This window comes from Melanostigma gelatinosum (assembly GCF_949748355.1).
Source record: "Melanostigma gelatinosum genome assembly, chromosome: 22".
NCBI classification, from domain to species: Eukaryota; Metazoa; Chordata; class Actinopteri; order Perciformes; family Zoarcidae; genus Melanostigma; species Melanostigma gelatinosum.
In genome coordinates this window covers 15,829,558-15,849,139 of record NC_136655.1, presented here as the reverse complement: position 1 = coordinate 15,849,139, position 19,582 = coordinate 15,829,558, and the positions used below count along the sequence as shown (strand labels likewise).

The 19,582-nt window shown below is 46.2% G+C and overlaps 1 protein-coding gene across 2 annotated transcripts in view; it reads left to right on the top strand.

Moving 5' to 3' along the window:
* The window catches only part of scube1 (signal peptide, CUB domain, EGF-like 1), a gene marked incomplete at its 3' end in the record, with an annotated part of 116,031 nt that overhangs the window by 23,959 nt on the left and 72,490 nt on the right, over nucleotides 1-19,582 (top strand). For both annotated transcript variants that reach the window (XM_079294554.1, XM_079294553.1), the window contains exon 4: nucleotides 10,990-11,124. In XM_079294554.1, the coding sequence (XP_079150680.1) occupies nucleotides 10,990-11,124 (135 nt within the window). The remainder of the gene's footprint in view (nucleotides 1-10,989; nucleotides 11,125-19,582) is intronic.

Sequence of the window (19,582 nt, the reverse complement as noted above, 5' to 3'; positions counted from 1 at the left end):
AATGTCTTGTGTTTTGGCATTTGTAAGTGTTGCAGCCTCATTCTTTGAGCCTTTTGGAGAGATTGAGTGAGAGACGGAGCGCTAATAGCAGCAGCCGGCAGCGCAGAGTAAAGCTCAGAGTTGTGGATTCACCTTACAGGGGATGAATTTCAAACAGCTGATATAATGCAGAATTAAAGACGCCATGCTGTCAGAATTCAAATGCTCCTCCAGGCACAAACAAGGATGTTCAATGAGATGTTCAATGAAAGCACTATTTAAAAAATCCGTCCCTATGCTGAGGCTTCAGCTCGTTTCCGTGGTTTCTATTGGAATAGTGAAAGGTTTTAAACGTCGGACGCACTGTGTTACAGAAGTTAAACTGTCACGAGACATGAACATGATGAAAACAACACAAAGACAAACGTCTTACATTATTACGCAACTAGTACAGTTCTGTTCTCACTTTAATGAAATGAAATGAGGCATCAGTCACTGAGCATGTAAATGTTTCATTAATTGACATGTCTCCATACCGACCGACTAAAGGTCCTCTGGACCTGCGTCGTCATAGCATTTTGCTCACAGGCTGACTAGTGTAATGCAGACATGAGGAGTCACTGATGGAAATGTCTGAAACTGAATGGTTATTTATTATTAAAATAATAAGTCATGCACCAGCAACTTACAGTCGAAGCTTAAACCTTTTTAATGTGCCAACAAATTGGTTCAAACTGAAACAGGAATCAGAGTATATAATGTGCATTATATCTGAACATAGAATTGAATCAAATTATGATACCCGATCCAGCTATATGAGTCGGTATCGTGCATCCCTAATTTATGTATCAAATAAAATGTGAAAACAAGGATAAAGTTGCATAATGTGGTCGAATCCTATAGGTTGAGAGCTACTTCCTGCTTCAATGTGCAGAAATGACCTACTTACCTCGTTTTCGGTTCTTTGTAAAAGTAAATAGAGTGTGTCATGAGAATTAAACCAAAACAAGTGTTTTGGTAAAAAAAATGTACTTTCATGTTAGTTTTTGACAGGTTGAATTAAACTCGCTCTGTTGGAGACTTGTGATCTTTGACCCCAGTAGAGGCGATTGTAATGCAGCGTAACTGTAGAGCAGGGCTCAAGAATAAGGCAAGTAAAATGCCACGTAGGGCTAGTACAGGGGTCACCAACCTTTTTGAAGCCGAGAGCTACTTTAAGGGTACTGAGCAGTACGAAGGGCTACTTGTTTAATACAAACTTGCTGAATAACAAAATTGCACAGATCACCTTTTAATAATAATAATATATGTGAAGAGACTGTCTGATCACGTTTATGTTAATTATTCCTCACAATAATTAACAATTATTTCCACAACAATGATGGTAGGAAACAGATATATTTAAACATTTATTTGTTAATCTCTTTCAACATTTGCACCGTCTGTTGTCACCGACACCAGCTTTTCTAACGGGACCTTTTTCTCCACAAAGAAACTCTTCACCGCGTTGTAGATGTCAATTCCCCTCGTTGTTGTCTTCAGGGGCAGAAGTGTCAGGACTTCTTCTTTTGTGGAGAAATCATCGAACACCATTCGGATAAACATCATCAGCTGAGCTGTACTGGTGCTGTCCACGGACTTGTCGCACTGGATGCTAAACCACCTGCACTGAACCAGATCCCGGTCCAGTTGCTCCGTTAAGTTTTCGGATATAGCCGACACTCTTCTTACCATCGTACTCGCCCCCAGTTGCACATCAGAGAGAGCGGAGATGGTATCGGGACCATTCTTCTCGTCTTTGAGCACAGTGTTTGCAACTATCATCATTGCTTCTTTCAAGACCTCCCCGTCCGAAAAGGGTTTCTTGTTCTTCATCAACAAATGTGCAGCGCTAAACGAAGCTTCAGTTGTTTTTTGTCATTTTATCACCGGCCTCGTGAAAAAAGACTGTTTGCCCAAAGCTGCCTTTAAGTCACGCACTTTTTCTTTCCGTAGTGCGCCGCCAGGTGGGTAGTTAGCATGGAAGCTATTGTGACACGTATTGAAGTGTCTCTCCACATTGTGCCGCTTTACCGTCACAACAGTTGCCCCGCAAATGAGACACACACATTTGTCTTTCACTGTCGTAAAAAAGAACTCTTCCTCCCAATCATTGTGGAAGTAGTATGTTTTCTTTCGATTTTCTGCCATGTTTTCTTCAGTTTGGGGGGTAAGAACCACATCTAGCTTCGTAGCTTCCCATCGTAGCTGCGCCCACTTCCTTGTCTCAGCAAAGAGTGAGATGGCCATCAGATGGTCAGAGTTCATATATACATAAAACATTTTAGTTTTTAAAATGTTATATTAAATATTATCATATTACATTAATTACATGAATGCAAGCGTTTTTGATAAAAAAAAGAACAGCGACTACATTTTTTTAGATGGAGCTCCATGGTGACTGGTGCTATTTTTAGAACGTGCTTCGTGGGCGACTCGCATGGTCCTCGCGGGCGACCAGGCTCCCGCGGGCACCGTGTTGGCTACCTCTGGGCTAGTAAATCTAGCAAGTCAGCTGCTGATGGAAAAGGAGTGAGCCAACTCATTTCCTTCTCAGCTATGTTGAGAGCTGCACATGTGCAGTACCGATCGGGCATTCACATGCATTTGGAGGGAAGGCGTTTAGTTTGGGGGCGTTAGAGGATGTGGGCGAATTCATTTCCTTAAAGAAAGATTAAACATAGCATTTACCTTTGCCTTGTATAAAACATTTGTATCACGGCAAGTATTGACTTTGTGCAAGTAGATATCTATTTCTTTTCTCTGCTTCGACATCATGGTCACACACCTGCTGTGAAGAAGATGAGAATGTTGTTGCTGTGCGGCGTTCTAGTGTCGGAGGAGCAAGTTGGAGGGACAGTGTCTCTGTATTGGTGTCATCACATGTTTTGTGTTGATTACTTCCTGCTGGCTCGTCTGTTAACGGGCCCTGACTGTCTGCAGCCGTTAGCTCGCTGGTTAGACGCCGCATCGCTCTTTGTGTTGTGGTGAGCTGGAGAAGGAGGGATGTGAGGTTAGCAGGATTCCACCACACGTGTTGTGTTGGTGCCGCTAATTCAAACGATTCCATTCTGCTCTTTACGGGCCAACGGGAGGAAGCCAGCCCACGTCTGACTTCAACCCAGAGATGTGCTTTATTGGATGCTCGCTGGATGCGGCCTTAATGAACCGTGGCTGATTAAAAGCGGGTTACTGAGTTCAAACGAGGTGGTAAAGCGTGAAATCAGACACAAGGTCCGTGTGATTGCAATCTAAGAGGCAATGTTTTCTTCTATCTTATTTCTACCTTTCTTTCTCTTTCTGTTGTGTCTTTATTTCACTCTTTGTTCCTTCTCCTCACCCCGCTCTGTATTTCCTTCCTCCTTAGTTTGAATCAAAGCTTCAGTCTTTCTTTCCCTCTTTGTCAATCGTACTTTTCTTTCCTCCATTTCCTCACTTTTCCATTCCTCGTTCCTTGTTCCAATAGTTATTTCTTCTGTCTGTGTCACGGGACATAATGAGGACTCAGATGCAGACAGTCAGGTGAAGTGAAAAAGGTTAAACGAACAAACCAAAACACACAGGGAATCCAAGGAAGACAAGAGACGAGGGGGAAAATCCGGCTGGACAAGGCAGAACAAGCAGACTGGAAAACCGGGAACAGGATGAGCAAACCGGGCGGTTAGGTAGAAAACAAACAATGACCTGGCAGTGAGGACGGGAAACAGGGCTCTAGAAGCCGGGGACCGGACGGGAAACAGGGCTCCAGAGACTGGAGATCAGACGGGGAACAGGGCTCCAGACATTGGAGATCAGACGGGAAACAGGGCTCCAGAGACTGGAGATCAGACGGGAAACAGGGCTCCAGAGACTGGAGATCAGACGGGAAACAGGGCTCCAGAGACTGGAGATCAGACGGGGAACAGGGCTCCAGAGACTGGAGATCAGACTGGGAACAGGGCTCCAGAGACTGGAGATCAGACTGGGAACAGGGCTCTAGAGGCTGGAGATCAGACTGGGAACAGGTCTCCGACTCCCGGAGATGGGGCTCCGGGTAACTTGAGTCCATAGACTGGGGCTCAGGGGGATAGACTGATGACCCAGCGGGGTAAGGGGCTGGAGGTCGGTGCAGCGTGGTGACGGCAGCGGCCGGGACTGGAGGTCACTGCGTTTCGGAGACGGCGACGGCCGGGACTGGAGGTCGTTGCGGTTCGGAGACGGCGACGGCCGGGACTGGAGGTCGCTGCTGTTCGGAGACGGCGACGGCCGGGACTGGAGGTCACTGCGTTTCGGAGACGGCGACGGCCGGGACTGGAGGTCGCTGCTGTTCGGAGACGGCGACGGCCGGGACTGGAGGTCGCTGCGTTTCGGAGACGGCGACGGCCGGGACTGGAGGTCGTTGCGGTTCGGAGACGGCGATGGCCGGGACTGGAGGTCGCTGCTGTTTGGAGATGGCGACGGCCAGGACTGGGGGTCGCTGCTGTTCGGAGACGGCGATGGCCGGGACTGGAGGTCGTTGCGGTTCGGAGACGGCGATGGCCGGGACTGGAGGTCGCTGCTGTTTGGAGATGGCGACGGCCAGGACTGGGGGTCGCTGCTGTTCGGAGACGGCGATGGCCGGGACTGGAGGTCGCTGCTGTTCGGAGACTGCGATGGCCGGGACTGGAGGTCGCTGCTGTTCGGAGACGGCGATGGCCGGGACTGGAGGTCGCTGCTGTTCGGAGACTGCGATGGCCGGGACTGGAGGTCGCTGCTGTTCGGAGACGGTGACGGCCGGGACTGGAGGTCGCTGCTGTTCGGAGACGGCGACGGCCGGGACTGGAGGTCGCTGCTGTTCGGAGACGGCGATGGCCGGGACTGGAGGTCGCTGCTGTTCGGAGACGGCGATGGCCGGGACTGGAGGTCGCTGCTGTTCGGAGACGGCGATGGCCGGGACTGGAGGTCGCTGCTGTTCGGAGACGGCGACGGCCGGGACTGGAGGTAGCTGCGTTTCGGAGACGGCGACGGCCGGGACTGGAGGTCGCTGCGTTTCGGAGACGGCGATGGCCGGGACTGGAGGTCGTTGCGGTTCGGAGACGGCGATGGCCGGGACTGGAGGTCGCTGCTGTTCGGAGACGGCGATGGCCAGGACTGGGGGTCGCTGCTGTTCGGAGACGGCGGCGGCCGGGACTGGAGGTAGCTGCTGCTCCGAGGCGGCGGCGGCCGGGTCCGGGGATAGCTGTTGCTCTGAGGCGACAGCTGGAGTCGGCCGAACCGCCGACATGACACGGGGAGATGGAGTCGGCTGCGGCCCAGCGGGAGAGGGAGTCTGGTCCTTCCTCTGCCTCTGTCTCCTTCGAGGTTTTAACGGAATGTCCATTCGGCCACGGTCTGCCTTCTGGACACTCCGAGGTCCTCCAAAGGCCAGACGGGTTCCCATGAACTGTCCGTACCAGTCGGGGAGACGGCACTCCATACCGTGATCTGCTGAGTCCATACGAGGCCAGGTCATTCTGTCACGGGACATGAGGACTCAGATGCAGGTGAAGTGAAAAAGGTTTAATGAACAAACCAAAACACACAGGGAATCCAAGGAAGACAAGAGACGAGGGGGAAAATCCGGCTGGACAAGGCAGAACAGGCAGACTGGGAAACCGGGAACAGGACGCGCAACGGCAACATTTGATAAAACCGCCTCAATTGCAAAATAATGTTTTTACGCTCGTTCATGGTGGTTTTTATACCTTTGTTGAAAAATTGTTGACGTGCTAGATGAATTATGGGAATGCCATAACTGAATAAATTGATCAAGTGATCGTAGTCCACGAGTTGGGAGTGAGAATGTGTTCATAGTGAGTTTTAGATACTGGTCATTGCAAATCAATTGATTCTTAAGTCCATGCTCGGTTGTTTTTGGACCAGGTGAAAGCCTACTTCTGGCTTGGTCTCACTTTGCTGTGTGTTCATTTCAGATTAAACAAAGTTGCTTCCTGAATTGCACCGCACAGTCAATATTTAAAAACCCCAAGCTGTTGTAAGCAAAGATGTTGACATGACTCATATATAATAGGAGCCTGTATGATGTGGCTTACTCTGATTCCAGCAGTATGTCTGTTTTTGAAAACAAAATAATTGAATTTCACATTTTAAACCCCATAAGAAGAATACATCATAGGACTGCTGGCAGAGGACGGTGCTATCCAGGGGATTAGGTTGTATTTCAGGTATGGGTTTTGTAAGAGCTATACTTAGCCTACTTTGAGAAGATATACCACACTGCAGAATGGGTAATGCGTTCCTGTGTATTGACTCATGGACAACATGTCGTCACCAGCCTCTCCGATGCTTTATGTCTCCTGTCATCACTGACTGCAGAGTGCCCTGTGATGCATGGTAACCATATAAACAGGCCTCTGAGAGACTGACACGTCGGCCTATTGTCAAACCGCAGTTCAAGCGCAGCTCCAACCGTCGCCGTCACGCTGCTCGTCAACAAGGGCCTCAGTGTTTGTCATAATGTCTCGCTCTCAAGTGTCTCATTCAGCAGGAGACTTACTGTATGAATGAGGGCACACGATCGCACACGCTCTCTCGTCCCAATTAATACTGGCAGTCTGTGTACACCCAGAGACAGAAGGTGTCTCGTCTCTCGTACAACGAGCTGTCATAACACAGCACGGCAGCCCCGTGACTGGAAATCGGCCGTGATTAGTTCAAAGATGCAGTCAAATGAAAATCATGTGTCTTCCATGGCTGGTAGAAATATGGGATCCTGCTTTCAGACTCATAGCTGGGAACATAATGTCAGGTCCATGCTCAGAACACATTTGTTGCAGTGAGCTTTTGGGTTGAAGTCGAATGCTGAAGCTAAGTATTGTATTGTGGTGTGTAACCATTCAGAGTGACGCTCTTAAATCGTAAACTGCAGCATCAAAGTGCAACAGCTTCATCTGAAAACAACATTTTTTATCCAACTTGTTTGTTTCGCAGTCAAAGTTCACACTCTATTTAGTTCTTACTTTTCTCGCACGCTCTGGGCCCGCTTGTGAAAAGCAACAAAGACTCTGTGGCTTTTAATAGACCCGAAGCATGATATTGAGAAACCTCGGAACCTTGTGGTGTTCTGAACGAGACTCAAACGACAAACGGCACTTCAGAAGATTGAGTTTGGAAAAAAAGAAATCAGTTTGCGTGAGGGGGCAGGAAGTCACTCCATCATGTCCCAGATGCACTGTGTCAACAAGTTAGGGCACTAATTGATTTACGATTGTGTAATTGTGCAGTGATTAAAGAGCGGTCCTGTTTCGGCTCCTTTCTTCTTCTTGATTCTGACTTTATTTATTTGGTTTTGGCGTGGACACAGCTGGGCCCAATGTGTCGATCTTTCGGTGCCCTCTGTGAACGTTCGGTGCGGCTTGCGCAAGTTTATTTTCCTTCTGACGCATCCTTTTCATTCCTGAGAGATCTGAGAGGTGGCGGCGCAGCGGTCCAGCATGTAACGGACAGGAGGTGGGAGGGAAGGGACAGATAAACTGAGGCAAAGTTTAAAAACGATCTGCACACTTAGCAGTGGCGAGGTACAGCAGTGAGTGCTGGTAGCTCCGTTAGCTGTTAGCCAAACACACCGCAAACGGTACCCCCCCCTCAATGTCTGCACAGAGCAGCAAATGGGGGGTTGGAGATGCACTTGTTGAGGTTTAAAACAAAGGATGAGCGAGCCTGCAGGTAGTTTTCTGCTGCGAGCTTCTTACTGCGCACACGCATCAGAAAAAATGAGCTGGATCCGGTTCAAAATTAAAAACAATATTTAATGTACGACCCAAAGTTCACTTACAAACTGAATTAACTATCAACAGTAATGTTCTCGAGAACAGAGACCACATGCACACATCTCACTCACAGGTCTGAATTCAGGTTCTGAAAAACGAGAGCGGATGTGATCTGAGGAATGCTCCCTAAAACATTGTCTTTTATATGCCCTGACAGTCGGAAAGTGTCCGAACTGTCCTAAAATGTGTGAATGATCCTCAGTTGATCAGTGATTGGCTCCATTTGAATCCTGTCCCCTCCCATCTGGAGGAGGAGTTCTGGAAGAATTCTGGGGGCGACCGTGGCTCACTGGGTTAAGAGGTCGTCTGGGAACCGGAAGGTCAACGGCTCGATCCCCGACTGGGACGTGTCACGTGTCGAAGTGTACCCGAGCAACACACTGAACCGCCGGCTCCCCGGGCGCCCCATACACAGGGATGGGTCAAATGCAAGAGTCAAATTTTGTGTATGTGTAAAATGTATATGACAATAAAAATGCTTTCTTCTTCTTTCTTTCTTCTTCTCTGTGACCTGCTGGTCAGGTGTCCGTCCCTCTGTTTTCTGCTGCATCTCTGTAAAGCCTCACTCAAAATTACCTCTTTCTGACCCTCAAAACTATTCATAGTGTTTTAATACCTTTAGTGACTATACTTCTATGGTTTAATACATTCAATGAGTAAAATACTGTAACACATAATATCCTCTATAAGTAAGAATATTGTAAACATTTAATACATTCCATAAGTAAACATATTGTGACTTTTTAACATATTTTGACATTCTTATTATTGTGACACTTCTACTCACCACTAGGGGTGTTATTTAATCCTACGAATAATATTTCTAATACTGAAATCCTCCACACACTCAGCAGTGTTGTCACTAGCGGCCAATGGCAGTGCAATAAAAGGTGTTTCGAGTAAGTGTGGCTCACCGCTACCACGCAAAGTCTTTGAGCGTGCAGCCATAACTGGCCAGCCAAAACATTATGCAGTTTGCTGCAGCAGAATGTGAGCTGAACCGTGGATGGACACAGAGGCACAGACTCACTCATGGACTCCCGGACGCACGCACACACGTGATAGATTGAATGTGGAGATAATAAAATCAACAGAGATTTGGACAACTATCAGAATTGATTAATGTACAAAACATCCAAATAATTTGCTCTCCTCAAAGCCACCAGCAATGGGACAGGTGTGTATCACCTCTTTTTAGTGGGTTGTCCTGTGTTTGCAAAACAACTGCACATATGCGCTAATTTTGGTCGAATATAGAGTAAATATTGCACATTTGTGTGGTTTCTACTGGTGGTTTTCCTCAGCGTTTTCCTCATGACCCCCCCACCCCCGATGTGTCAAGCACATCATAGTTGTGTCTCAACAAAATTGTACGCAAGTTTACACAAGCACAGTCAAACAAAACAGAGGGGCTTCGGTTGAAACTTGCAAAATGGCCCTGTGGCCTGTGTTTATGCAGAAATGTTGGCAGAGTGCAGTTGGCCTTGGACATGGCTGCATTTCTTCTCTCTCTCTCGCTCTCTCTCTCGCTCTCTCTTTCTCTCTCTCTCTCTCTCTCGCTCTCTCTGTCTCTCTCTCTGTCTATCTCTCTCTTTCTCTCACTCTCTCTCTCTCGCTCTCTCTGCCTCTCTCCCCCTTATCCAGCCTGAAAATGAAATGCCTCAGTCACATTTATGACATCTCTTAAACCATGAGATTTGCTTACAGTAAAACGCCGTTCGGAAGTGAAATGAAAACAAAGCCCAGAGTTCAGCGAGGACACTAATACACCAGTATATTTACACAGGAACTGGAGGTTTATGGGCGTGTGAGTCCGGGAGAGAATGAAGCCAGCTTTACAATAAGTTCGATCGCACTCTCGTTCATGCACCATCCAGGGTACGTTCAGGGAAAATGATGGACATAGAGCTAACGGGGGTGGGGTGGTTCTCCAGCGACCAAGATTTGATCCCAAACATATCCGCCAAATAGGGAAGTGTATTGACTTATTGTTGAATTATTTCTTATAATTGACCAGGTTTTGGTAAGATTCAATCAAATCACAAAATGGTCTGGGAAAACTTGATTATTGCTTTGAAACGACGCCATATATGGCTTTTGTCCTGTCTTGATGGTAAGATCAAAGCGTGTATAGGCTCAGGTAAAACTAGGTTGGACATCGTGTCTGGCGCGATAAACACCAAGTTATACATTTTTTTTGAGCATCTAGGTCTTTTTGTCTTTGTCTGTCTTTTCTTTCTTTCATTCTTTGCAGTATGTTTGTGTAGTCAGAACCTCAGACTAAACACAGTGGAAAGTCATTCCAGTCAGCCACTGGGATCACGCACACACACACACACACACACACACGCACGCACACACACATACACACACACACGCACACACACACACACATACGGGTACAAAGTTATCGACTGTAAAGTTCAATACATAAATAATCAAACACACCTTTACTCTGGTCGATACACACACTGGTTTCTCTACTGCAGCCTCACTTGGTCTGGTATGACCAGTAGCACAGGCTGGCTAACGTCAGCTAATGTTAGCAACCTAGCTTTACATCGATTTAGCAGTATAGCTAGCATTACTTTTACTTCTGCTACTATTAAACTCCATTTTGGATACATTGTCATGTAGCCAGTCCAGTCTGGCTATAAAGCCAACTATGACACACACACACACACACACACACACACACACCCGGGTAGTCGTGTTTGATCCCCGTTAAAGTCAGTTGAGGGTGTTACAAGTTTGCAGTTCACTTCAGCCCTCATCAAAATGCCCCATTGGAAATTTACTGGTCTTTCAGCAGCACAGCGGAGGCCCTATAAACACACTCTTGCACTAGCAAGTGCGCACACACACACACACACACACACACACACACACACTGTGATGCTCACCTTGTCAGATCCCCGTTACAGCCTGGTGCCAGGGGTTTGTACAGCCACCTTGGGGTGCCAGGATCAGAAGCCTGTTAGGACTCCCCGTCTGTCCTCTCTGTGTTTGTGCGCGTAAGCATGCGTGACCCTCACATTCCCGACGCTGACGCCATCCCTCTCATCAGATATTTTCACATCGACTTTGACGGACACACGTTTGTTTATGAAGCCGAAGCGGTTGCTGTTCCACCGTGCTGCCGTGGTTGACTTTATCTCTCTCTGTGCGTTTCCGATCCCAACAGATGTGGACGAGTGCATGGACAACAACGGCGGGTGCCAGCAAGTGTGCGTCAACACCATGGGGAGCTACGAGTGTCAGTGCACGGATGGCTTCTTCCTCAGCGACAACCAGCACACCTGCATCCATCGCTCTGATGGTAAGACTGCAACAGAGACGCCGAGTACAGTGAGAGATGTTTTGTGGAACGTAATCACTTGAGAGAAGCAAAGAAAACACGTTGAGCTTTGTTTCAGGGTTATGTAAAGATTCTTGATGCTCCTTGCTCAATCTTGAACTAAACACAGGGATTACATTGTCTAAAATGATTTTGGGTAACTAGATCACTTTGCTACAATGACTTGAGAGTGCGATAAAGCATTTGTTTATTATTTGTGGAATTCATGCAAAGTTGTGGGAAAGAAATCGATAGATCAGTGCTGCTTTGCTCTGGTTGTTGTAATATTAATGGAAGAGGTGTTTACCCCACTGTTCCTGAGTGGATGTGTCAAAGACAGCTCAATGCAGATGTTTTATCTCATTATACTAAAAGGCATGACTTGCAGACACGTTATTTCTGTGAATATGATTCTTTAGGAGTGGATGGATTATGAGTTGAAGGGCCCTCAGGAACAAACACGTAAAATGTACTTGGGTATACTGTTGTGTAGCCTGAGAAATTCTTTCTATGTGGCCAATGAAATATGTCATTTTCAACAGCTTTTAGCCATGTTAGTGGCAGTGCTCAAGGGATGCTAATGTCAGCTCTTCCACTGAAATATCTCAGCAACTGTTGGATAGATTACCATCATATCAGGTACAGATATCCATGAATGGGTGATTCCTAATGCTAATGGCTGTGGTACCACCATGAAGTTGACATTTGTGGTTTTGTGGTTTTTGTTTTTTACCATCAATGTCCCCAACAGGCTCTCCTACAGGTTCACACACACACTACATTCATGTCTTAAGTGAAATAAATATCAGTCCACACTGCAAAATGGTTTGATGACTTTCGTGTTGATCCTTTTGAACATAAAGGTACTTCAGTCTTGAAATGGATCTCCCCTAATTTACGCCCCTGCTCTTTGCTGTCGACTCAGTGCCTCTTAAAAAGTAATCTCCCTTGTGCGTGACCCTGTGACAGGCTCTCCGGATCACAAGGAGACGTGGGATTCGAGGGCGCTGACATCATGTCTCTGGCTCGGCCGGTCGCCCTCCACACCCACAGTGGCATTGGATTTCTTTAAATCGTTTGACCCCACTACCCTGGCATCCCCGACCCATTACATCTGTCACATTTAATTCATGGGCTCAGTCTGAGAGAGCAGTGATCCCGAGGTGAGGAGGCCTCCTTATTCCCCCTCCACACACACACACATACATTCTCTCGGCACAATGCTCACATGCATGCGGCTGTGAATAGGGACAGTGTGGCGGTGAAGTTCAAAGATGGGACGAGAGGACAGTCATCTGTCATCTTTGCGATGGCACAAAAGAAAGAGGCGCTGGGGGAACGTGGTAAGGGATGAAGAGTGAGGGGGAGGAGAGAGGGACATCAAATACAGGAAGAGGCTGCAGCAGAGTGACCTCTCCTTTATGCTCTCCCTCTTCTCCCTGGGCACTCCTCACAGTGTCGGCATGCTCAGCATGAGGGCGTGTCAGGAGCCGGCGTCAGGGATGTTAGAGGATTCTCTGTCGAAAAAGAGGTGAAAGAGATGCAGAAATAGAAGTGTGTTTGCTCACTGGAAACCCTATGAACCAGCATGTGAATATATCTCACTCCAACTGTTTATGAAGGTTTCGGGATAGAATTCAGGGGACAGCCATTGAGAGTTCTCAGTTTTTATACGGTGAATTTGCAAAGTTACACCACAGAATGAGACCACAGATTACAAATACAAATGAAATTACCAAATTCCAGTGACTAATTTCCCTTTTTTAGCAGTAAAAACATGTTTAAAATTCCTTATTCTTCAAAAAAAATGCTAAAAGTACATTATTTCACCATATATTCATACAAATTAAATTAAATGTCAAAAATCTATATCTTAGCTAAATCAAAGTAATTACTGCGTCAACATGTGCAATTCCTGCTCCTGTCAGAAGGATGTTTACGGTAAACAAGCAGCTTGTGGCATTTTCCCGTTGCCCTGCTCTGGCAGGCTTTTCTGAGCCTTTAACCACCACCACACAGCCCCCACCCCGTCCGGAGATCCTCAATCGGACACTTGTCTCCTCTCCGTCTCCTGCCCAGGAATAGAAGCAGCATCCCGGTGTCCCACAGGAATCTCCTTGCGCATGTTTTTTTCCATCTTCCCTGCGTGGCCCGTTTTTTTCACCTTGTCTTCTTTGAGTCACTCACTTTATTTCATCCTCCAAAGGTAAAATAAAGAGATTAAACCAGATTCGGACCTCTAACACTCCGTTTAAAGACAGTGGATCAATCTGACAACATACAGGCAATCAGACAGGCTGTACAATATTTAGCTCACACATTTGATAAGGGCTGTACAACAGTTATTTAAGATGTGTGTAGCATAGTGGCGATGATAACACTTGTTTACTTTTCCTTAGGTAGGGCTTTGAAGGCAGGACTTTTACATGTAATGATTTCTTTACATGTGGTACTTTTACTTTTAAAAAAAAATGTCACCCCAAAATGATCATTTATAAATTATTACTTACCCTGTCGTACCTTGAATTCTTGAAGAAAATATTGTTTTCCTCACATACCCCACATAGAAAAGTCTTGATGAATTTAAGTAAATGATGTCTGCGTTTCAACAACTGCAAAACTATACCAATCAAAGTCTCATTTACCCAGTGGTGCGCTAACATATTCCCAAACACATACGTCGCAAAAACAGAGATGTTGACAAGTAATTTTTTGCTCAAAGTCTCAAGTCTTTGAGTCTATGAATCATAGGGTACAAACAATAACTATGCTGCCGTATTTACGCCTAGATGATATTATTTTGACTGTTGATGGAGCTGCTACAATGTCAGCAAAGCCTAGCAACATCGATCCGAGCTCCATTGAGAAAACAAGTATTTTAAAAGTGATTTGCTTGTCGTCTTGCAGAGAGAACTAACAAAACATGAACACAGACTATTTACAAATCGGCATCATTATGTAGTTATTTCGGCGTCCCTTTGATCCGTTCATTGCAATTACATTTTATTTTGGGTTCATACAGCTGTAAACCAGCCGACCTGTGGTTTGGTATATACAGTGAATACAGCTCGATAAAATCCACGAAGCACCTCCGGATGCCAACCGCCAACAACCAGCTTCTCAAATTATACTCTGGTAGATACAAATTATCTCTCAAGCAACTGTTTTGTGTGTATTGGATCGGTGTTAGATTGTTGCTTTGCGTATGGTAAGTGTCAGCTCACGGCTCATTTTTTACTCCCTGATACTCGCCTGGAAGGTAATTAAGCCGAGCAACAATTGTTTGTTCCATTATGGTGTGTTTCCACTCAGTTGTGCTGCGCTCTGTCTGAAGCACATCCAGACGAGAACGTGGAAGACTCTGGCCTGAAAGCTCCCTATCTCGAGTTGGGGAAACAGCTCTCGCAGCAAATGTTCCTGATCTGTCGTGATGTGGAAGGGCCATGACCACATGGGTCAGGTATGACCCACAGGCCCGACAGTGACATGTAGAATGGAGAAGCTCGGTTCCAGTTTGGAAAATTTGACTATCTCTAAAATGGAGAATCTGGCTTGTCAGTGAAAGTCTTGGGTTACCTGCTGACTCTGAGAAGGGATATAAATGTGTGCTGAGTTTGTGCCATTGATATTACTGAACGAATACAGCATACGTCTCATTTAAAGAAACTCCTGCGTGTGATTTGCAGCAACAGTGTGGAGGTTGATTGGTTGCAGTATTAGATATCAAATGATTGCCTCCGAGTTGACCGGGTCTGTCTGATTTATTAATTGTGCCTTTTGGACCAACGTGGCCCCCGCCAAAACAGAGCGAAAACAATACGCTTGTAAATTCTTCTCTGAGCTCAACACCAATTTCCTGGCAAAAGTTGGAGTTGGCAGTAAGCGGGGAATTTGAAACACCATCTTATGCGGATGCCATGCCTGGCGCTCCAAGAGAATGTTTGGTCGCAAGAGTCTCTGTGAACTGTGGAGCAGGACGACTGGGCGATAGTAGGCCGACTGTGGGCAAGAAACATAAACCATTTTGATCAAACTAACTATTTACAAAGAATGTTAATACTGTGGTGGAGAAACTGCGGCTGGCAGCTCCTGGAAGGCTTTATGTAGTATTTAATGGTAGGGATTACAATCAACAGGAGGTAATGGGCAGATGAGGCATCCAACATGCGGGCTCAGTGTAGTGCAGTTTAGCAGCTGGTAACTCTTGTATTCAGTATAATGTGATGCCTTTGAGGATGAAAATAACAACTATTTTCATTATGTGTTCAATCTGGAGATTTTTTTCTTGATTAATCAATTCTTTAAATTGTATAAAAAATACCAAAAGTCCAAGGTGTAGTTTTATCCAGTAAACCCAGTGCAGAACCTGAGGGTATTCAGTTTATAGACACATCTTAAAAAGAAAAGCAGCAAAGTTTCACGTTTCTTCAATTAAACAAAAATAAAACAGAAGTAATTGTTTTTGGTACCAAGGACGAACAATTGAAAATCACCGCTCAGCTTCAGTCACTGATATTAAAACCCACAAACCAAGCCAGAAATCTAGGTGTAGTTATGGATTCAGACCTCAACCTGAACAGCCATATCAAGACAATTACAAAATCAGCCTACGATCACCTGAAGAATATATCAAGGATTAGAGGACTTATGTCTCAACAGGATTTGGAAAAACGTGTCCACGCATTTATCTTCAGCAGACTGGACGACTGTAACGGTGTGTTTACAGGTCTCTGTAAAAAGTCCGTCAGAAAGCTGCAGCTGATTCAGAACGCTGCAGCTCGAGTCCTCACTAAGACCAGGAGGGTGGATCACATCACTCCAGTTCTGAGGTCTTTGCACTGGCTTCCTGTCCAACAATGAATTGACTTTAAAATCCTGCTGTTGGTTTACAAAGCACTGAATGGTTTAGGGCCAAAATACATCTCTGATCTGCTGCTACCTTACGAACCATCCCGACCCCTCAGGTCGTCTGGGACCGGTCTACTTTCTGTTCCCAGAGTCAGAACTAAACATGGAGAAGCAGCGTTCAGTTTTTCTGCTCCACATATCTGGAACAAAGTCCCAGAAAGCTGCAGGTCTGCTGAGACCCTCAGCTCATTTAAATCAAGATTGAAGACCTTTCTGTTTGCTGCTGCCTTTAATTGAACCACATTCAATTCATATATGAATCAATTTCCTGCATTTCTGTATTTTACTACTGCATTTTATTTCTTGCACTGTTTCTTTAATTGTTTTTAAATCTCCTTTTATTTTGCCTTATGTTTTGATGCTTTTAGTGGTTTTATGTGAAGCACTTTGAATTACCTTGTTGTTGAAATGTGCTATACAAATAAACTTGCCTTGCCTTGCCTAGAGAAGCTTTACGTAGGGGTGTCAACAAATTATGACAGTACTGATGATAACTATGATATTTAAAAATGTAATATTGATATCATTATTGTGGTATTTGTTATAAATACTTGTTGTCACATAGATGTTATGGGAAGCTGTACGTGGGGGGACTTAGGACCCAGGGGAATGGGGGCGAAGCAGGGTAACCTGGGAAGGGGTCTGGACTGTGGGGGTAACGTTAATGTACCGGAGCAGCTTGGAATAAAGAGTTGAGTTAAGAGCAGTCTGTTCTCACGTTTATTTCTAAACACGACATGGTGTCAGAAGTGCTGTTAAACTAACTCGGAAATGAAAGACTGTTCGAAGGGAAGGACGAAGATCGGTGAGCAGGCTCAATGAGTGACACCGACGAGGAGCAGACCGGGGACGGAGCTAACGTTAGCGCTAGCAGAATGGCTAGCACACAAGGCGCTACGTTTAGCATACAGCCGCTGGAGCCCTTTGACTTTTCCAAGCCGCATGAGTGGACAAAATGGATCCGTAGATTCGAAAGGTTCCGCCAAGCAAGCAACCTAACAGCAAGCTCTGAAGAGAACCAGGTGAATACGTTGATATATTGTATGGGAGACGAAGCTGACGATGTCATAAGAGGCTTGAAGCTCAGTGACGCAGACCAGCGCCATTATGCGAACGTAAGGGATGGTTTTCAGTCGTTCTTTGTGGTGTAAAAGAATATCGTTTATGAACGTGCGCGTTTTAATATGCGCAAACAAGAAGCACACGAGACTGTTGATGCATTTGTCACTGCCCTGTATGCATTAGCCGAGCACTGCAATTATGGGATGTTGCATGATGAGCTTATCAGAGACCGGATTGTGGTAGGGCTGGCGGACACGCGGCTCTCAGAACGCATGCAAATGGAAAAAGATCTAGACCTGGAAAAAGCCATTAACATGGCAAGACAATCAGAAGAAATCAAGAAGCAACAAAACACACTGAGGAGTGATGCCAGTGGTGTGAAGCAGATGGATATCTGCTCGGTTGACAGAGTGTTTAAAGGCAGACAGCTAAAGGAAAAGCCTAAATTCGGCAAATTCAAAAGTCATGTCACAACGTCACACAGCTCTCAGAGTGCAAGTCCAAAGAGCTCCCAGTGTTACAGATGTGGTGGTGTGCCCCACCCTAAACACGAGTGCCCTGCTAAGGATGCAGAGTGCCATTCCTGTGGAAAAAAAGGTCACTACCAGCGTGTGTGCCTTGCAGGTAAAGCCGTGCTTGGTATTGAGGAAGAGGAGGAGAGTTTCTTTCTTGGCTCTGTGACATCTGATGCTGATCCATGGACAGTTGATATAGACCAGGGGTGTCAAACTCATTTTCACTCTGGGGCCACATCAGCATCACGGTCGCCCTCAAAGGGCCGGTTGTAAATGTAACCACTCCTAACATATTTAGTTTAGTTTCCCGGGATATCTGTGACTTCCACAACACGTACTAAGCAGAAATAGAGGTTATTTTTTCCATGGTTAATGGCGGACAGTTGAACGGCTTTCAGGGCGATAAGCCCCGCCCCCTCTCCGACGCGTCCAGTGCGAATGAACACAAATAGCCCCCGGTGAGACCGGCGGCGCGAATGGCTCAACTCAAAGTTTTTTTATACTCAAACATCTCCGCTCGATGTGAACTTTGAATTGGAACAGTACTTGGGCTGAGACTGATGACGTTTCACAAGTCCACGAGTTTACAAGTGCAGAGAAGTACGCATGTTGAGAAAGGCACGATCACTTGTTGGAAATCCTCTTTATGGGTTGTTGCATCTCCTGTCCACCTGTTGTGATCGTTTTAATGTCGGCACACAGACAACATGCTATCTCATCACTTCGACTTTCTATCTCATAATTTCGACCATGGGGATATTTTTATTTTCACATCTAACTTTTAATTTTTGTAAAAAAAAAAAAAATAATAAAAATATTTTTTATTTTTTATTTTTTATTTTTTTGCTGGCGGATTCGCGGGCCACATAAAATGACGTGGCGGGCCGGATGCGGCCCGCGGGCCGTATGTTTGACACCCCTGATATAGACGTTATGGAGAAAATTTTCACTTTCAAACTTGACACCGGAGCGGATGTCACTGTTGTGTCACAGTCTGTTTTTAACAGCATTTTTCCCAATGCACAGCAGCCTGTCCTCCAGAAGGCAGAGAAGCCTTTGCTTGGTCCAGGACGGATTCCTCTACATGTGTTGGGGTTCATCAGACTGCTGCTGAGGGTAGGAGACAAGCTAACCATCGCAAAGGTCTATGTGGTCAAAAACTTGAGCATGCCGTTGCTCGGGTTGCCAGCCATTATGGCCCTTGGGTTACTCATGCGTGTCGACAGCATAGACATGGCGACCCTCAAGTTAAGCTACCCCAAGCTGTGCAGTGGCCTAGGTGAGATACAACAACCATATGCCATCAAGCTTAAACAGGGGGCCGTGCCATTTTCTTTGAAAACCCCCAGGAGAATTCCACTGCCGTTGGTGAGGAAAGTCAAAGAGGAGCTCCAGCGCATGGAAAGTCTGGGCGTCATCAGCCGTGTGGAAGGGCCTACCGATTGGTGCGCTGGCATAGTGGTCGTGCCCAAGAAAGATAGTGAAAAGGTGCGTTTGTGTGTAGACCTGACCGGTTTGAATGAGTATGTGTGTCGGGAAAAGTACATTCTGCCGTCAGTGGAACAGAGCCTTGGTACGCTTGCCGGAGCGAAAATATTCAGCAAACTGGATGCCAACATGGGGTTTTGGCAGGTTCCACTTGCTGAGGGATCAGCCAAGTACACAACATTTATTACACCCTTTGGGCGGTTTCACTTTAACCGTCTTCCATTTGGCATTGCCTCAGCACCTGCGCATTTCCAGTGCATGATAGCTGAGGTCACAGAGGGGCTAGAAGGCTTGGTCTGCCACATCGATGATATATTCGTGTGGGGGCGGGATCAAGAAGAGCATGACGCTCGGCTCCATGCTGTGCTACAAAGACTGGAAAAGGCAGGCATCACCCTGAATGTGGACAAGTGCGAACTTTCGAAGAGCAAGTTGGTCTTCTTGGGTCACATCATCACAGCCACAGG